General features: G+C 36.4%; 1 protein-coding gene across 7 annotated transcripts in view; it reads left to right on the top strand.

Annotated features, from left to right (window-relative positions):
- cpx (synaptic transmission protein complexin) overlaps positions 1-17,160 on the top strand; it is a 1,078,564-nt gene that overhangs the window by 515,478 nt on the left and 545,926 nt on the right. For 6 of the 7 annotated variants that reach the window (XM_075291794.1, XM_075291793.1, XM_075291798.1 and 3 more), the window contains one exon: positions 9,684-9,926. In XM_075291794.1, the coding sequence (XP_075147909.1) occupies positions 9,872-9,926 (55 nt within the window). In that variant the 5' untranslated portion in view covers positions 9,684-9,871. Of the gene's footprint in view, positions 1-1,997; positions 2,425-9,683; positions 9,927-17,160 lie in introns of those variants that run through there. The other variant, XM_075291796.1, reaches the window with a different exon arrangement.

The raw sequence follows: 17,160 nt of genomic DNA, 5'->3' as shown, positions 1-17,160 counted from the left end.
TTGTGAGTTAGTCCATACGTGGTATACATTAGACAAAATAAAAAGTATGTGTAGATAAGTCTACAAATAATTACGAATCGATATGGGCTATTGCACGGTACGTAGGGAGCCAGAATTGAAATATGGGGGTCGCTTATATGGGGACTATATACAATTATTCTTGATTGATAATATTGATGGACCAATTGTTGTGTGATTGGGGATCGATTTATCTGAGGGCTATATATAACTATATAGATATGGACCTAGTTAGGCATGGTTGTTAACTGTCATATAAATACTAGCACAATGTACCAAATTTCAACTGACTCGGATGAAATTTGCTCCTCCAAATCCTATCCCGGGATCGGTTTATATGGGGGCTATATATGATTATGGACTGATGTGGACCACTTTTGGCATGGTTGTTAAATATCATATACTACCACCACGTACAAATTTTCAACCAGATCGGATGAATTTTGCTTTTCCAAAAGGCACCGGAGGTCAAATCTGGGGATCGGTTTATATGGGTGCTATATATAATTATGGGCTGATAGGAGCCAATTCCTGCATGATTGTTGGATACCATATACTAACATCACGTACCAAATTTCAACCGAATCGGATGAATTTTGCTCTTCCAAGGGGCTCCGGAGATCAAATCTGGGGATCGGTTTATATAAGGGCTTTATATAATTATGGATCGATTTCGACCAATTTTTGCATGGCAGTTTGAGGCCATATATTAACACCATGTACCAAATTTCAACTGAATCAGTTGAATTTTGGTCTTCCAAGAGGCTCCGGAGGTCAAATCTGGTGATCGGTTTATATTGGGGCTATATATAATTATGGACCGATGTGGACCAATTTTCGCATGGTTGTTAGAGACCATATACTAACACCATGTGCCAAATTTCAGCCGGATCGGATGAAACTTGCTTCTCTTAGAGGCCTCGCAATCCAAATCGGGAGATCGGTTTATATGGGAGCTATATATAATTATGGACCGATGCGGACCAATTTTTGCATGGGGGGATCGGTTTATATGGGGGCTATATATAATTATGGACCGATGTGGACCAATTTTTGCATGGTCATTAGAGAACATATACCAACACCATGTACCAAGTTTCAGCCGGATCGGATGAAATTTGCTTCTCTTAGAGGCTTCGCAAGCCAAATCGGGGGATCGGTTTATATGGGGGCTATATATAATTATGGACCGATATGGACCAATTTTTGCACGGTTGTTAGAAACCATATACTAACACCATGTACCAAATTTCAGCCTGATCGGATGAAATTTGCTTTTAGAGCAATCGCAAGCCAAATTTGGGGGTCCGTTTATATGGAGGCTATACGTAAAAGTGAACCGATATCCATCCGACCTACATCAATAACAACTACTTGTGCCAAGTTTCAAGTCAATAGCTTGTTTCGTTCGGAAGTTAGCGTGATTTCAACAGACGGACGGACGGACATGCTCAGATCGACTCAGAATTTCACCACGACCCAGAATATATATACTTTATGGGGTCTTAGAGCAATATTTCGATGTGTTACAAACGGAATGACAAAGTTAATATACCCCGCATCCTATGGTGGAGGGTATAAAAATAATTCTAAATTCCGCATAATAAAGCTTACAGGAAGGACCTTAAAGCGAAAGGCCTTTTTGTAATGCTCTATGAATAACAGCACAGCTGTGTTACCATTTTATATGAATATGGGTTTGTGTTTGTCTGTCTGTCGGTGTATTTCAACTGTTTTGTGTGTATGTATGTATGTGTAGATTGTAGATTGCCGAAAAAGGAAACAAAACCGAAAAAACGAAGAACAACAAAAACAACAACTACTAAAAGCACCAGAAATGATAGAAGTCGTAGCAGAAGCAAAAACTCTGCCACAGCGAAGTCAACGGCGCCAACAAACAAGCAGCACTAGAATTGTAGCAACGAAAGAAGGTCAGAAGAGTCATACACAGTGACACAGTTAGTATTCTGCTAGACAGCGTGGAAGCAGCAAGCATATTAGTGCCACCACCAACCAGTGTAGTGTATAAGTAACACATTGCATAACGTATAGGATTACGTTCGCTGTGGTATTTTCATTCAAACAAACAACAGCAACAACAACAAAGAAGAAGCAAAAAAAAAAATAGAAACGTAACGTAACGTAATAATAGTGGCGAAAAAGCTTCCATAAAGTCGCAAACACATGCACACACACATACACAGACACAGTGGCAAACAAAATTCACTCATACATTCGCTCACATACGTTTCGAAAAGAAGGCACGGCACACCACGCTCGCTAGCTAGCTCGAACGCTTGCAAATAAATCGAAATATACAAAAAGAAAAGAAAATACTTGAAATCTTCACGCATAAAGTGAACTGATATTCCAAGCAATCTCATACAAAATTTCATGTGAATTTATGTGAGTTTTTAGATTAAAAAACGAAAAAAAAAATCGGCTTTACATACTGAGCTATGGTTGCCAGCCAACCAAGCAACCAGGCAGTGTTAATAAATAATGGATTTAATTTCCAGCCCTTACAACAAAATCCTCTTAAATTAAAGGCAACTTCAGTTATATTAAAGTCAAAATAAATTAAACCAAAAATAGCCCTCATAAAGTCTAGTGATTTGAAAAGTGACGTAAAACAAGTGATTCCACATCAATGGGGGAACTGTAGTAGAAATTAGCCCCCTCTGAGTTTGTTTAGTGAGTTTTGTGTTTTTTTTTCACCTTTAAGTTTGACGCATGAAGCCCCTGAAGTGTTATTAAATAATTGAACAAATACCCCCAAAATGATGGCCTGTTTGTTTCCATCCAGTCTTTACATGGCTTGAAATATTAAGACTTTAATTCAAAGAGGGAAAACAATGGATTTGTGTTTAAGTGATGATGATGACGATGATGTTGGTTTTTAAGCCAAAAAAATTAAATCAAAAATTTATAGGCTTTAATTTTCCCTTTTTTGGGTTCTTGAAGAATTTGTAAATCTCATGGAAAATTGTTTTTTTTTTAGTAAAATCAATGTTAAAGAATTTTCTTGTTTTATATTGGCCCTGTATCTGAATTCCTTAGTCAGCTGATTTCCCTTCTGCAAGCTATATTTTTTGTTGTTTTTCCTTGTCTCTGCTTCAAAACGAAATGTTATATTCTTTTCCAAGTATTTTTTTTTTTTTGCTATTAGCTTAGCCAAGCTCAAAGGCACGTGGATAGCGTTCATGAATTTTTGTTTCCACATTTTTCTAAGCAGGCAAATTGGCATTGGTAGGCAAAAAGCAAGAAGGAAGCAATAGTCCTGTTACTACAAGTCACGGGGTTGTTTTTCCCAACCACATTTGGCCTACACACACACACACCCGTACCCCACTACACCCCCACTCGGTCCTTTCATCAGTATACAAAAGCCCATGGAAAATGTATGGCATAGTGCCAAGGGGCAAGTTCACCTAATATACATAGGAAAACAAGAACTTGACTTTAACTTTTTGTTTTTCTGTATAAAAATTAATTTAATTTATTTTGATAAACATTAAAGCCCATTTAAATTTATAAACAAATGGCACGAGAACATTTAAAGATCTGTTATATTGAGCCAGAGAAAGAGTAAGGAACAGCATGGGTGTAAGCCAACAACACGAATAAGAATAGCAAGCGAATAGAAAATATACCACGTTTTGCAAAACGACAATAAAATCTGGACTGTTTTTATTTGTAAAATAAACATTTTTTAGTTATTATTAAATTTAGTATTTCATACACTCAAAAAAGAATTTACTTGGATCTAACAATTTTGACCATCCATAAAACAAAATTGCTATACAAATCTTATTTATCGAATGTTTATTAACAAAGTTATTCACGTAAATATGAATGTAAATTTGTTAAAATTATAATGATTACTTCAAAGTTACTTCAAAAAACAAACAAAAATCAAAATAATTCTTAGCTTTCTTATCATTAATCAAAATGTTCAATATCTCAGTTAATCTTAATATATAAAAATGAGTCAGGTTTTCCTTCCTGACGCTTTAACTCTAGAACGCACGAACCGATTTCCACGGATCTTCCACGGCACTCGTTGGAAAGGTCTCGGGCTCCGTAAGGTTTATAGCAAAGAACAGTTTCAACGGAAAAGCGGGAAAATCTTTTTTTATAAACAGAAAATATTTTTTATACCCTCCACCATAGGATAGGGGTATATTAACTTTGTCTTTCCGTTTTTAATACATCGAAATATTGCCCTAAGACCCCATAAGGTATATATATATTCTGGGTCGTGGTGAAATTCTGAGTCGATCTAAGCATGTCCGTCCGTCCGTCCGTCTGTTGAAATCACGCTAACTTCCGAACGAAACAAGCTATCGACTTGAAACTTGGCACAAGTAGTTGTTATTGATGTAGGTCGGATGGGCCATATCGGTCCACTTTTACGTATAGCCCCCATATAAGGGGACCCTCAGATTTGGCTTGTGGAGCTTCTAACAGAAGCATATTTCATCCGATCCGGCTGAAATTTGGTACATGGTGTTGGTATTTGGTCTCTAACAACCCTGCAAAAATTGGTCCACATCGGTCCATAATTATATATAGCCCTCATATAAACCGATCCCCAGATTTGGCTTGCGAAGTCTCCAAGAGAAGCAAATTTCATCCAATCCGGTTGTAATTTGGAACATGGTGTTAGTATATGATCTTTAACAACCGTGCCAGAATTGGTCCATATCGGTCCATAATTATTTATAGCCCCCATATAAAACGTTCTCCAGATTTGAGCTCGGGAGCCTCTTGGAGGAGCAAAATTCATCCGATCCGGTTCAAATTTGGAACGTGGTGTTAGTATACGGCCGCTAAAAACCATACCAAAATTGGTCCATATCGGTCTGTAGTTATATATAGCCGATCTCCAATCACACAAAAATTGGTCCATATCAGTTCATAATCATGGTTGCCCCTCGAGCCAAAAATAATCTACCAAAATTTTATTTCTATAGAAAATTTTGTAAAATTTTTATTTCTATAGAAAATTTTGCTAAAATTTTATTCGGTTCATAATCAAATTTTCATTATTGTCAAAATTTTATTTCTATAGAAAATTGTGTCAAAATTTTATTTCTATAGAGAATTTTGTTCAAATTTTATTCGGTTCATAATCATGGTTGTTTATTTCTATAGAAAATTTTGTTAAAATTTTATTTCTGTAGAAATTTTTGTCAAAATTTTATTTCTATAGAAAATTTTGTCAACATTTTATTTCTATAGAAAATTTTGTTCAAATTTTATTCGGTTCATAATCATGGTTGCCACACGAGCCAAAAATAATCTACTAAGATTTTATTTCTATAAAAATTTTGTCAAAATTTTATTTCTATAGAAAATTTTGTTAAAATTTTATTTCTGTAGAAATTTTTGTCAAAATCTTCTTTCCATAGACAATTTTGTCAAAATTTTTATTTCTATCGAAAATTTTGTGAAAATTTTATTTCTATAGATAATTTTGTTAAAATTCTATTTCTGTAGAAAATTTTGTCAAAATTTTATGTCTATTTTGTCAAACTGAATTACATACGTATTTGATTTAATATATACCACGTATGGACTTACATACAATTTAGAAGACGGTGTCAGGAGGTTTTATGATACCTTTCCATCGGCAAGTGTTACCGCAACTTAAGTAATTCGATTGTGGATGGCAGTGTTTAGAAGAAGTTTCTACGCAATCCATGGTGGAGGGTACATAAGCTCCGGCCTGGCCGAACTTACGGCCGTATATACTTGTTTATAAACTCATTCATTCATCATTCATTCTTCATTCATTCATTCATCTCTGATGAAACTCCAGAACGCACGAACCGATTTCCACGGTTTTGCAATCATTGAAAAGATCGCGGTCTCTATGGGGTTTATAGCGGAAAGAAATTTCAAGAAATCTTTCAACGGAAAAGCAGGAAAATCTTTTTTATACCCTGCGCCACATTGTGGAACAGGGTATTATAAGTTAGTGCATATGTTTGCAACACCCAGAAAGAGACGAGATAGACACATGTTGTCTTTGGCAAAAATGTTCAGGGTGGGCTCTTGAGTCGATATAGCCATGTCCGTCTGTCCGTGAACACATTTTTGTAATCAAAGTCTACGTCGCAGTTTTAGTCCAATCGACTTCAAATTTGGCACAAGTATGTGTTTTGGCTCAGAATAGAACCCTATTGATTTTGGAAGAAATCGGTTCAGATTTAGATATAGCTCCCATATATATATTTCGCCCGATGTGGACTTATATGGCCCCAGAAGTCAGAGTTTTTCCCTAATTTGCTTAAAATTTTGCACAAACAAAACACTTGGTCGTATAGTCAAGTGTGCAAAATTTTATTGAAATCGGTTCAGAGTTAAATATAGCTCCCATATATATCTTTCGCCCGATATGGATTAATACGGTCCCAGAAGCCAGACTTTTACCCCAATTTGGTTGAAATTTTGCACTAGGAGTACAATTAGTAGTGTAGTTAAGTGTGCCAAATTTTATTGAAATCGGTTTAGATTTAGATATAGCTCCCATATATAACGTTCACCCGATTTACACTCATATGACCACAGTGGCCAATTTTTTGCTCCGATTTGATTGAAATTTTGCACAGGGAGTAGAATTAGGATTGTAGCTATGCTAGCCAAATTTGGTTGAAATCGGTTCAGATTTAGATATATCTCCAATATATAGCTTTCGCCCGATTTACACTCATATGACCACAGAGGCCAATTTTTTGCTCCGATTTAGTTAAAATTTTGCATAGGGAGTAGAATTAGGATTGTAGCTATGCCAGCCAAATTTGGTTGAAATCGGTTCAGATTTAGATATATCTCCCATATATAGCTTTCGCCCGATTTACACTCATATGACCACAGAGGCCAATTTTTAACTCCGATTTAGTTGAAATTTTGAACAGGGAGTGGAATTAGCATTGTAGTTATGCGTGCCAAATTTGGTTGAAATTGGATCAGAGTTAGATATAGCTCCCATATATATGTTTTTCTGATTTCGACAAAAATGGTCCTTGTAAAATCGCCACTGCTTAGTCGAAAAGTTGTAAAAATTACTCTAGTTTTCCTAAACTTCTAATACATATATATCGAGCGATAAATCATAAATAAACTTTTGCGAAGTTTCCTTAAAATTGCTTCAGATATAAATGTTTCCCATGTTTATACCCTTCACCACTACTGTGGTACAGGGTATAATAAGTTTGTGCATTTGTATGTAACGCCAAGAAGGAAAAGTCTGAGACCCATCGTTTAGTATACCGATCGTCTTAGAATTAAATTCTGAGTCGATTTAGCGATGTCCGTCTGTCTGTCCGTCTGTCTGTCCGTCTGTCTGTCTGTCTGTTGATGTATTTTTGTGTGCAAAGTACAGCTCGCAGTTTTAGTCCGATTGTCCTAAAATTTGGTACAGGGTCCTGTTTCGGCTCAAAGACGATACCTATTGATTTTGGAAAAAATCGGTTCAGATTTAGATATAGCCGCCATATATATTTTTCCCCGATCTGGTCATAATTGGCGTGTATGTCAACCGATCTTCCTCAAATTCCGTACATCCGAATATTTTATGAGTCACGAAAAACTTGCAAAATATCAGCCAAATCGTTTTAGATTTAGATATAGCTCCCATATATAGCTTTCGCCCGATTTACACTCAAATGACCACAGAGGCCAATCTTTTACTCCGATTTAATTGAAATTTTGCACAGGGAGTAGAATTAGCATTGTAGCAAAGCGTGCCAAATTTGGTTGAAATCGGTTCAGATTTAGATATAGCTCCCATATATAGCTTTCGCCCGATTTACACTCATATGACCACAGAGGCCAATATTTTTCTCCGATTTAACTGAAATTTTGCACAGGGAGTAGAATTGACATTGTAGTTATGTGTGCCAAATTTGGTTGAAATCGGTTCAGATTTAGATATATCTCCCATATATAACTTTCGCCTGATTTACACTTATATGACCACAGAGGCCAATTTTTTGCTCCGATTTAGTTGAAATTTTGAACAGGGAGTAGAATTAGCATTTTAGTTATGCGTGCCAAATTTGGTTGAAATTGGATCAGAGTTAGATATAGCTCCCATATATATGTTTTTCTGATTTCGACAAAAATGGTCCTTGTAAAATCGCCACTGCTTAGTCAAAAAGTTGTATATCGAGCGATAAATCATAAATAAACTTTTGCGAAGTTTCCTTAAAATTGCTTCAGATATAAATGTTTCCCATGTTTTTTTACTAAAATTGTGATCCACCCTAGTGCATTAGCCGACTTAAATTTTGAGTCTATAGATTTTGTAGAAGTCTATCAAATTCTGTCCAGATCGATTGATATTTTAATGTATGTATTCTTTATATATAGCCCCCAACACACTTGACGGATGTGATATGGAATCGAAAATGTATATCTACAAAGTGGTGCAGGGTATAATATAGTCGGCCCCGCCCGACTTTCGACTTTTCTTACTTGTTTTTACATACAGCGCAGATTACAAAAATTTATAATTTAAATTCATCGCAGTTACTTTTATGTGGCTAACAGAATTATCACCTGGTTGTCGGCGATATATATAGGATGTATCAACTTAGCATATATTCCAGGAAAGTGGAGGGAAACAAAAGTCGTTTTCATACACCCAGAGAAGGAATATGATCACCTCAAACATGTTTCACGAGCAAAAAGTTATTTTTGGATGGTGACCATGTAACATGTTTGTGGTAAAAAAATTGTTTTCTCGGCAAACATAACATGCTTTCAGAAAACAGATACATAATTTCGGAGAAAGTTACATGGTTGCAGCAAACATGTTACATGGTCACCATCCAAAAATAACATTTTGCTCTTGAAACATGTTTGAGGTGATCATATTCCTTCTCTGGGTGTACCTAAAGCGGGAAAAGCCTCTCACTCGAATGCGAAGGATTTCCAATCAGCTTATCATCAGTCCTACATAAGACTCTGGAGAGGATGATAGATATTTGTCTTAGAACTAGCGTCGATTCAAGTTTGCTCTCGAAACGACAGCATGCATACTCGAAGGGCAAGTCTACTGAGATCGCATTACATGAACTAGTCAGCTTTATTGATAGCTCACTATCTGGTAAAGAATACACAATCGTGGCGTTTCTAGACATCGAAGGGGCGTTCAATAACGTCCACCCGAGCTGATATTAAATGGACTGACAACTCTGAATGTTGATCAAGGTATACTTAGGCTGTTAGACGAACTTCTAAGGAAGAGACGCATGCGCAGAAATGTCACCAGCATTACTGAGGTGGGATAATCCACCGCTGAAAAACTTTTTGGTGTTCGGTCAAAGCAGGAATCGAACCCACGACCTTGTGTATGCAAGGCAGGCATGCTAACCATTGCACCACGGTGGCTCCCAACTGAGGCCTATTTTGAGGCAAAACCGAAGGAATACTACCAAAATGGTATCAAAAAATTGGAATTGGGGTTTATTCTAGAAGCAATCAGAAAGCGCCATTGTTAACAAATTTCCTATGTTCTATAATATGGACTAAGGTTTCATATCATGGTAAAATACTATGAATAATATATTTTAAGAATTATTTTCAAACATTAAACCTAAATTTTAATTGAAATCATTACTAATACTTTTCCTTTTCAATTTCTCTATTTACAGATTTTTAAAGTGAATCCTAGTCAATAATCAACGAAGTAGTCAACTACAATAAAATAAAACAAATCTATTGTTAATCGCTTACTCTAGTTAATCCAATCGTTTTTAATTTTCATCTAAAACTTTCTGCTACAAGCCAAGGGCAAAGCCAGCAAGTAGACAACAAACAAACAACAACCTAAACTTAGAAAATGGCGGCATTTATAGCGAAACAAATGGTTGGCAACCAACTAAGCGCCGTTAAAGGTAAGTCCAATTCTTGCTAATGAAAGTCCATGACAACGTCAACACCCCACCCACCCATTGGCAGCTACACATCAAATGACACCTACAACTGTGTCAAAGGTCAATGAAGGGTACTACGGAAGCTAGTCATTAACGACAAATGACTGTAATTGATTAACAATTTTGATTGGTATCATGGAAACCCATATAATAGCTTTGAGGGGGTTGAAATTGAGGTATTGATCAATAACAATTGTGGATTGTTTTCGATACTGTTTGTTTCTTTGAAGATTTTCTATCTATTGGATTTGTCGTATTGATTTGCTTTGGGGCAGGCTAATTATAAGTTTAATTTGTAAAGGAGGAGCAAGATAGGATTAAATGTATTACTATTGTGTAATTAGTCATGGATAGATGACCCTTTGTCTTTATTCAAGATTTATAAATATTTTCCTAAACTGAAATCAATATTTACTGGATATTACAGATTACGCAATCTAAATTTTAGGATGCAAAATTTACAAAATATTAAGGACAAATTTCTTTAAAATAATGAAACTTTAATTAAAGTAAAGTTTATAACCTTTTCTTCAAAAAAAAATTTTTTTTTTCACTAAATTTATGTCACAAATTTGTATCCCTCCGTTAAAGTAGCATGTCTTTGAACTAATTTTCTTGAAAGTAATTTTCTTTAAAGTAAACAAACACATTTTTGATTTAAAGAAATTGTCCTTAAATTAACTGAAATATTGTAACTTTAGATTTAAGATAAAAACGCTTCAAATATAGGCTAAGACTTATTGGTTAAAACTTTTTTTATACCCTCCATCATAGGATGGGGGTATATTAACTTTGTCATTCCGTTTGTAACACATCGATATATTGGTCTAAGACCCCATAAAGTATATATATTCTGGGTCGTGGTGAAAATCTGAGTCGATGTAAGCATGTCAGTCCGTCCGTCTGTTGAAATCACGCTAGCTTCCAAACGAAACAAGCTATCGACTTGAAACTTGGCACAAGTAGTTGTTATCGATGTAGGTCGGATGGTATTGAAAATGGGCCATATCGGTCCACTTTTACGTATAGCCCCCATATTAAGGGACCTTAGATTTGGCTTGTGGAGCCTCTAACAGAAACATATATATGGTGTTGGTATATGGTCTCCAACAACCATGCAAAAATTTGTCCATATCGGTCCTTAATTATATATAGCCCCCTTATAAACCGATCCCCAGATTTGGCTTGTGGAGCCTCTAAGAGAAGCACATTTCATCCGATCCGGCTGAAATTTGGTACATGGTGTTGGTATATGGTCTCTAACAATCATGCAAAAATTGGTCCACATCGGTCCATAATTATATATAGCCCCCATATAAACCGATCCCCAGATTTGGCTTGCGGAGCCTCAAAGAGAAGCAAATTTCATCCGATCTGGCTGAAATTTGGGACATGATGTTGGTATATGGTCTCTAACAATCATGCAAAAATTGGTCCACATCGGTCCATAATTATATATAGCCCTCATATAAACCGATCCCCAGATTTGGTTGTGGAGCCTCTAAGAGAAGCATATTTCATCCGATCCGGCTGAAATTTGGTACGTGGTGTTGCTATATGGTCTCTAACAACCATGCAAAAATTGGTCCATATCGGTCCTTAATTATATATAGCCCCCATATAAACCGATCCGCAAATTTGGCTTGTGGAGCCTCAAAGAATACCAAATTGCATCCGTTCCGGCTGAAATTTGGTACGTGGTGTTGCTATATGGTCTCTAACAACCATGCAAAAATTGGTCCATATCGGTCCTTAATTATATATAGCCCCCATATAAACTGATCCGCAAATTTGGCTTGTGGAGCCTCAAAGAATACCAAATTGCATCCGATCCGGCTGAAATTTGGTACATGGTGTTGGTATATGGTCTCCAACAATCATACAAAAATTGGTCCACATTGGTCCATAATTATATATAGCCCCCATATAAACCGATCTCCAGATTTGGCTTGCGAAGCCTCAAAGAGAAGCAAATTGCATCCGATCCGGCCGAAATTTGGTACATGGTATTGGTACATGGTCTCTAGCAACCGTGCAAAAATTGGTCCACATCGGTCCATAATTATATATTGCGCACATATAAACCGATCCCCAAATTTGGGTTGCGGAGCCTCTAAGAGAAGCAAATTTCATCCGATCCGGCTGAAATTTGGTACATGGTATTGGTATATGGTCTCTAGCAACCGTGCAAAAATTGGTCAATATCGGTCCATAATTATATATAGCTCCCATATAAAACGTTCTCCAGATTTGACCTCCGGAGCCTCTTGGAGGAGCAAAATTCATCCGATCCGGTTCAAATTATGAACGTGGTGTTAGTATATGGTCGCTAACAACCATACCAAAATTGGTCCAATCACACAAAACTTGATCCATATCGGTTCATAATCATGGTTGCCACTAGAGGCAAAAATAATCTACCAAAATTTTATTTCTATAGAAAATTTTGTCAAAATTTTATTTCTATAGAAAATTTTGTCAAAATTTTATTTCTATAGAAAATTTTGTCAACATTTTATTTTTAGAGAAAATTTTGTTAAAATTTTATTCGGTTCATAATAAAATTTTCATCATTGTCAAAATTGTATTTCTATAGAAAATTTTGTTCAAATTTCATTCGGTTCATAATCATGGTTGCCACTCGAGCCAAAAATAATCTACCAAGATTTTATTTCTATAGAAAATTTTGTCAAATTTTCTATAGAAAATTTTTTTAAAAATTTTATTTCTGTAGACATTTTTGTCAAAATTTTCTTTCTATAGAAAATTTTGTGAAAATGTTTATTTCTATAGAAAATTTTGTGAAAATTTTATTTGTATAGAAAATTTTGTTAAAATTTTATTTCTGTAGAAAATTTTGTCAAAATTTTAAGTCTACTTTGTCAAACTGAATTATATACGTATTGGATCGATCTTTTTTGATTTTACATACAATTTAGAAGATGGTGTTAGGAGGTTTTAAGATACCTTGCCATCGGCAAGCGTTACCGCAACTTAAGTAATTCGATTGTGGAATGCAGTGTTTAGTAGAAGTTTCTACGCAATCCATGATGGAGGGTACATAAGCTTCGGCCTGGCCGAACTTACGGCCGCATATACTTGTTTTTTTTTTTAAGATTTTTAATGAAATGGATTTTGTTATCCGTAAAAATAATAATGCATTATTTTTATGGATAACAAAATCCATTCCATTAAAAATCTTCAAAATAAAAAAACAAAAAAATGTTTTGGAAAACTATTTAATAAAAAAAATTGCCGTTGGTGAGATTTGATCCGGAGTTCTTTATTATACCCTCCACCATAGGATGGGGGGTATATTAACTTTGTCATTCCGTTTGTAACACATCGAAATATTGCTCTAAGACCCCATAAAGTATATATTCTGGGTCGTGGTGAAATTCTGAGTCGATCTGAGCATGTCGGTCCGTCCGTCCGTCTGTTGAAATCACGCTAACTTCCGAACGAAACAAGCTATCGACTTGAAACTTGGCACAAGTAGTTGTTATTGATGTAGGTCGGATGGTATTGAAAATGGGCCATATCGGTCCACTTTTACGTATAGCCCCCATATAAAGGGACCCTCAGATTTGACTTGTGGAGCCTCTAACAGAAGCATATTTCATCCGATCCGGCTGAAATTTGGTATATGGTGTTGGTATATGGTCTCTAACAACCATGCAAAAATTGGTCCACATCGGTCCATAATTATATATAGCCCCCATATAAACCGATCCCCCGATTTGGTTTGCGAGGCCTCTAAGAGAAGCAAATTTCATCCGATCCGGCTGAAATTTGGTACATGGTGTAAGTATACGGTCTCTAACAACCATGCAAAAATTGGTTTACATCGGTCCATAATTATATATAGCCCCCATATAAACCGATCCCCCGATTTGGTTTGCGATGCCTCTAAGAGAAGCAAATTTCATCCGATCCGGCTGATTTGACCTCCAGCGCCCCTTGGAAGAGCAAAATTCTTCCCATTCGGTTGAAATTTGGTACGTGATGCTAGTATATGGTATCCAACAACCATGCAGGAATTGGTTCTTATCAGCCCATAATTATATATAGCTCCCATATAAACCGATCCCCAGATTTGACCTCCGGTGCCTTTCGGAGAAGCAAAATTCATCCGATCTGCTTGAAATTTTGTACGTGCTACAACCATCCCAAAAGTGGTCTATATCAGTCCATAATCATATATAGCCCCATATAAAGCGATCCCAAGATTTGGTTTTGAATCCTCTTGGAAGAGCAAATTTCATCCGAGTGAGTTGAAATTTGGTACATTGTCCTAGTATGTGGTCGTTAACAACTATGCCTAACTAGGTCCATATCGGGCTATAGTTATATATATCCCTCAGATAAATCGATTTCCAATCACACAAAAATTGGTCCACATCAAGTTCATAATTGTATATAGCCCCCATATAAGCGACCCCCATTTTTCAATTCTGGCTCTCTACGTACCGTGCAAAAAGTCCATATAGATTCGTAATTATTTGTAGACTTAACTATACATACCTTATTGTCTAATATATAACACGTATGGACTAACTCACAATTTAGAAAACGATGTTAAGAAATTTTAAGATACCACAACCCAAGTATTTCGATTGTGGATGACAGTCTTTCGTAGAAGTTTCTACGCAATCCATGGTGAAGGGTACATAAGATTCGGCCTGGGCGAACTTACGGCTGTATATACTTGTTGTTTCATTCATAATAATAAAGAACATCTCAGGAAGTAGTTAGAATGTCATGCCGTTTTGTCATATTAGGTTCGTATAACAAACATTTGAATAGACGTTTGGATGCATCGTGTTCAATGGCTTTTGTGGCTGAGTTTGATAAAGCGTTCTCTTACGATGCCTACAGACCGAGGTTCAACCCCCGTGGAAGCGAAGAAAGTTTTCAATTTGTACAAATTAGATAATCGGAAAATAAAAGTGTAACAAAAAATACTGATAAAAAAGTGAAATTGGAGAAAATAATTTTGGTTTTAGTTTTTTTTTTAATTTCTTCATCCAAATTAACTACCAAGGCACAACTTCTAAAGCAATGCAAAGCATCCAAAAATGGAGTACTTCCGTCCTATGATAATCCCATGTAAAATTCAGTGCAGATGATCCAAGTTTGCACTTCTTCCGGATCACAAATTTGTGATCCAAACTACTTTTTTGGAAGTTCTTTTTTTTACTACTTTTTTTTGGAAGCTCTTTATTGCTCTTCGAATACGATAGGGACACATTTTTGTATAATCGTTTTTCGCTGGGTTACTTACAAAATAATTTTTGTTTTTCGCTTGCCCACCACTGTTATTTTTACAAATTCCTCAATAATTAATTTCCTCATATTCCACCTAAAAATCCTCAACTTTCTCCTGTTCCAGGAATGCTTACACCACAGGGTTTGGTTGCATCACTCATATAGCGGTTGACGATGCAACCAATCTATTTGGCAGTTCGAAGTGTACTCCCACCAAACACATACACGAACACGAACTCCCACACACATACATTCACTCATACATGGTTGTTGAAATCATCGGAACTATTTGAGGATAATGAAAAAATGTTGATAACTCAATTATGCACATCAAAAATGGGTAATTTTGCCGACAATTTTAATTGAAATTCAGATTGTGAAAGTTGTTGTTAAAACTTCCATGGCATATTGATGACCCCCACCACAACGCAATTTTGAAGCGTTTTTTACGCTTTTTAACAATTTCCATTGCATTATTTGCATTGGGATGTTGGTGTTTTTAGCTTTTATGCTTGTTTTGCAGTTGCCGTAATGGCAAGTGATGAATAAAAGAATAGATGTGCCATGATGGGCAATTAACTTTTGGTACAGATATTTGAGCATCTATTTAAGCGACTATGAACAATGGAGCTTAAGCGAGTTTTCGAGGAGCTTAAGAGTGTTCGAATCCGATAAGAAGGCAATTTTGGATTAAACAAAAAAAAAAAAAATAGGTTGTGCAGTAGTTTTTATGGTAGAAACAAAATGTACATTCTCCATAAATCCTTTAATATCTAATTTATATATTGAACATTAAAATACCATGTTATTAACATATCTACATGTTATTAACATATCGGACGTGTTTTTCAATAGCGGATAAACTCATCGTAATAGGTACCTACTACGAATTTCAAGTGTGGTGGGATATTAAGCCACCATGCAGCGAAATTCCAAGTCATCCACTGGGTTGCTAACTTCAGGGCCCAGTGGACGGGTATCGACTGGAGTTATAAATCTGGGCAATGACCAAGAGTTAGGCCCAATTAGTCGACCTGTAGACGGGTCGACAGGTGGCGACACTCTGACAAGTCGAAGGTAACGACATCAAAAGGATGTAATCCCTCACGAAAGAGATTCAAGGAACGCAGAAATGCTTTGTTTATCCTAAAGAAGTTAGGATCAGTCGACCCAAGCACGCTGTCGGTTAAACAAAGCGATTCCTTAAAATGGGCTCAAGGAATTCTTGAGACTGGAAAAAGGGAACGATCGCCGGATGAGCTGCCATCCTCCAAAAGGGATCAAAGATCGTTTGCCTCAGTTGCTAAAGATAGCCTTGTGATGGCTATCATTAATAAAGGAGCATTGGACGGTATGATTCCAAAGCAGAAATGGGGGGAAATTGAGAATGCTCTGTCTGTCGTCTACTCACAGGTGCTGGAAAAGTTTCCCGGCCCAGATCCTCGACACCAAGAGGCTGGTTGGTATCAAGGACGATTTAAGCTAGTCGCATTTGAGGACCAGAGGTCTATAGAATGTTTTAAAGCTGCTCTGATACTAATTGGTGAAGTTTGGGAAGGAGCTGCTCTAGAGTTAGTCGAGAAGAAAGACATACCGGCTAGACCTAGAGCACATGCCTGGATACCTGCAAACCCTTCTGACCCTGAATCTATTTTAAATAGACTGAAACTATGCAATCCAGATCTTCCAACAGCTGATTGGAAGGTTGGTCGTTTGGATGAAGTGGATGGACCAAGACGGCATGCAGTGTTTATATTGAACACTCAGTCTTTGCCACATCTGGCAAAGTCCCAGGGCCGTGTATGTTATGGCTTTCATTATATCCAAATGAAGGTGTATAAAAACGATCAGCTAAAGGATTCAGAAATGGACAAGCCATCAGAAGTAAGCGGATCCTCTTGCGAAGTCGAGGGAGATACCAAAGTTG

Source organism: Haematobia irritans, chromosome 1, assembly GCF_050003625.1.
Source record: "Haematobia irritans isolate KBUSLIRL chromosome 1, ASM5000362v1, whole genome shotgun sequence".
Taxonomy (NCBI): Eukaryota; Metazoa; Arthropoda; class Insecta; order Diptera; family Muscidae; genus Haematobia; species Haematobia irritans.
This window is presented reverse-complemented; position numbering and strand designations above follow the sequence as displayed.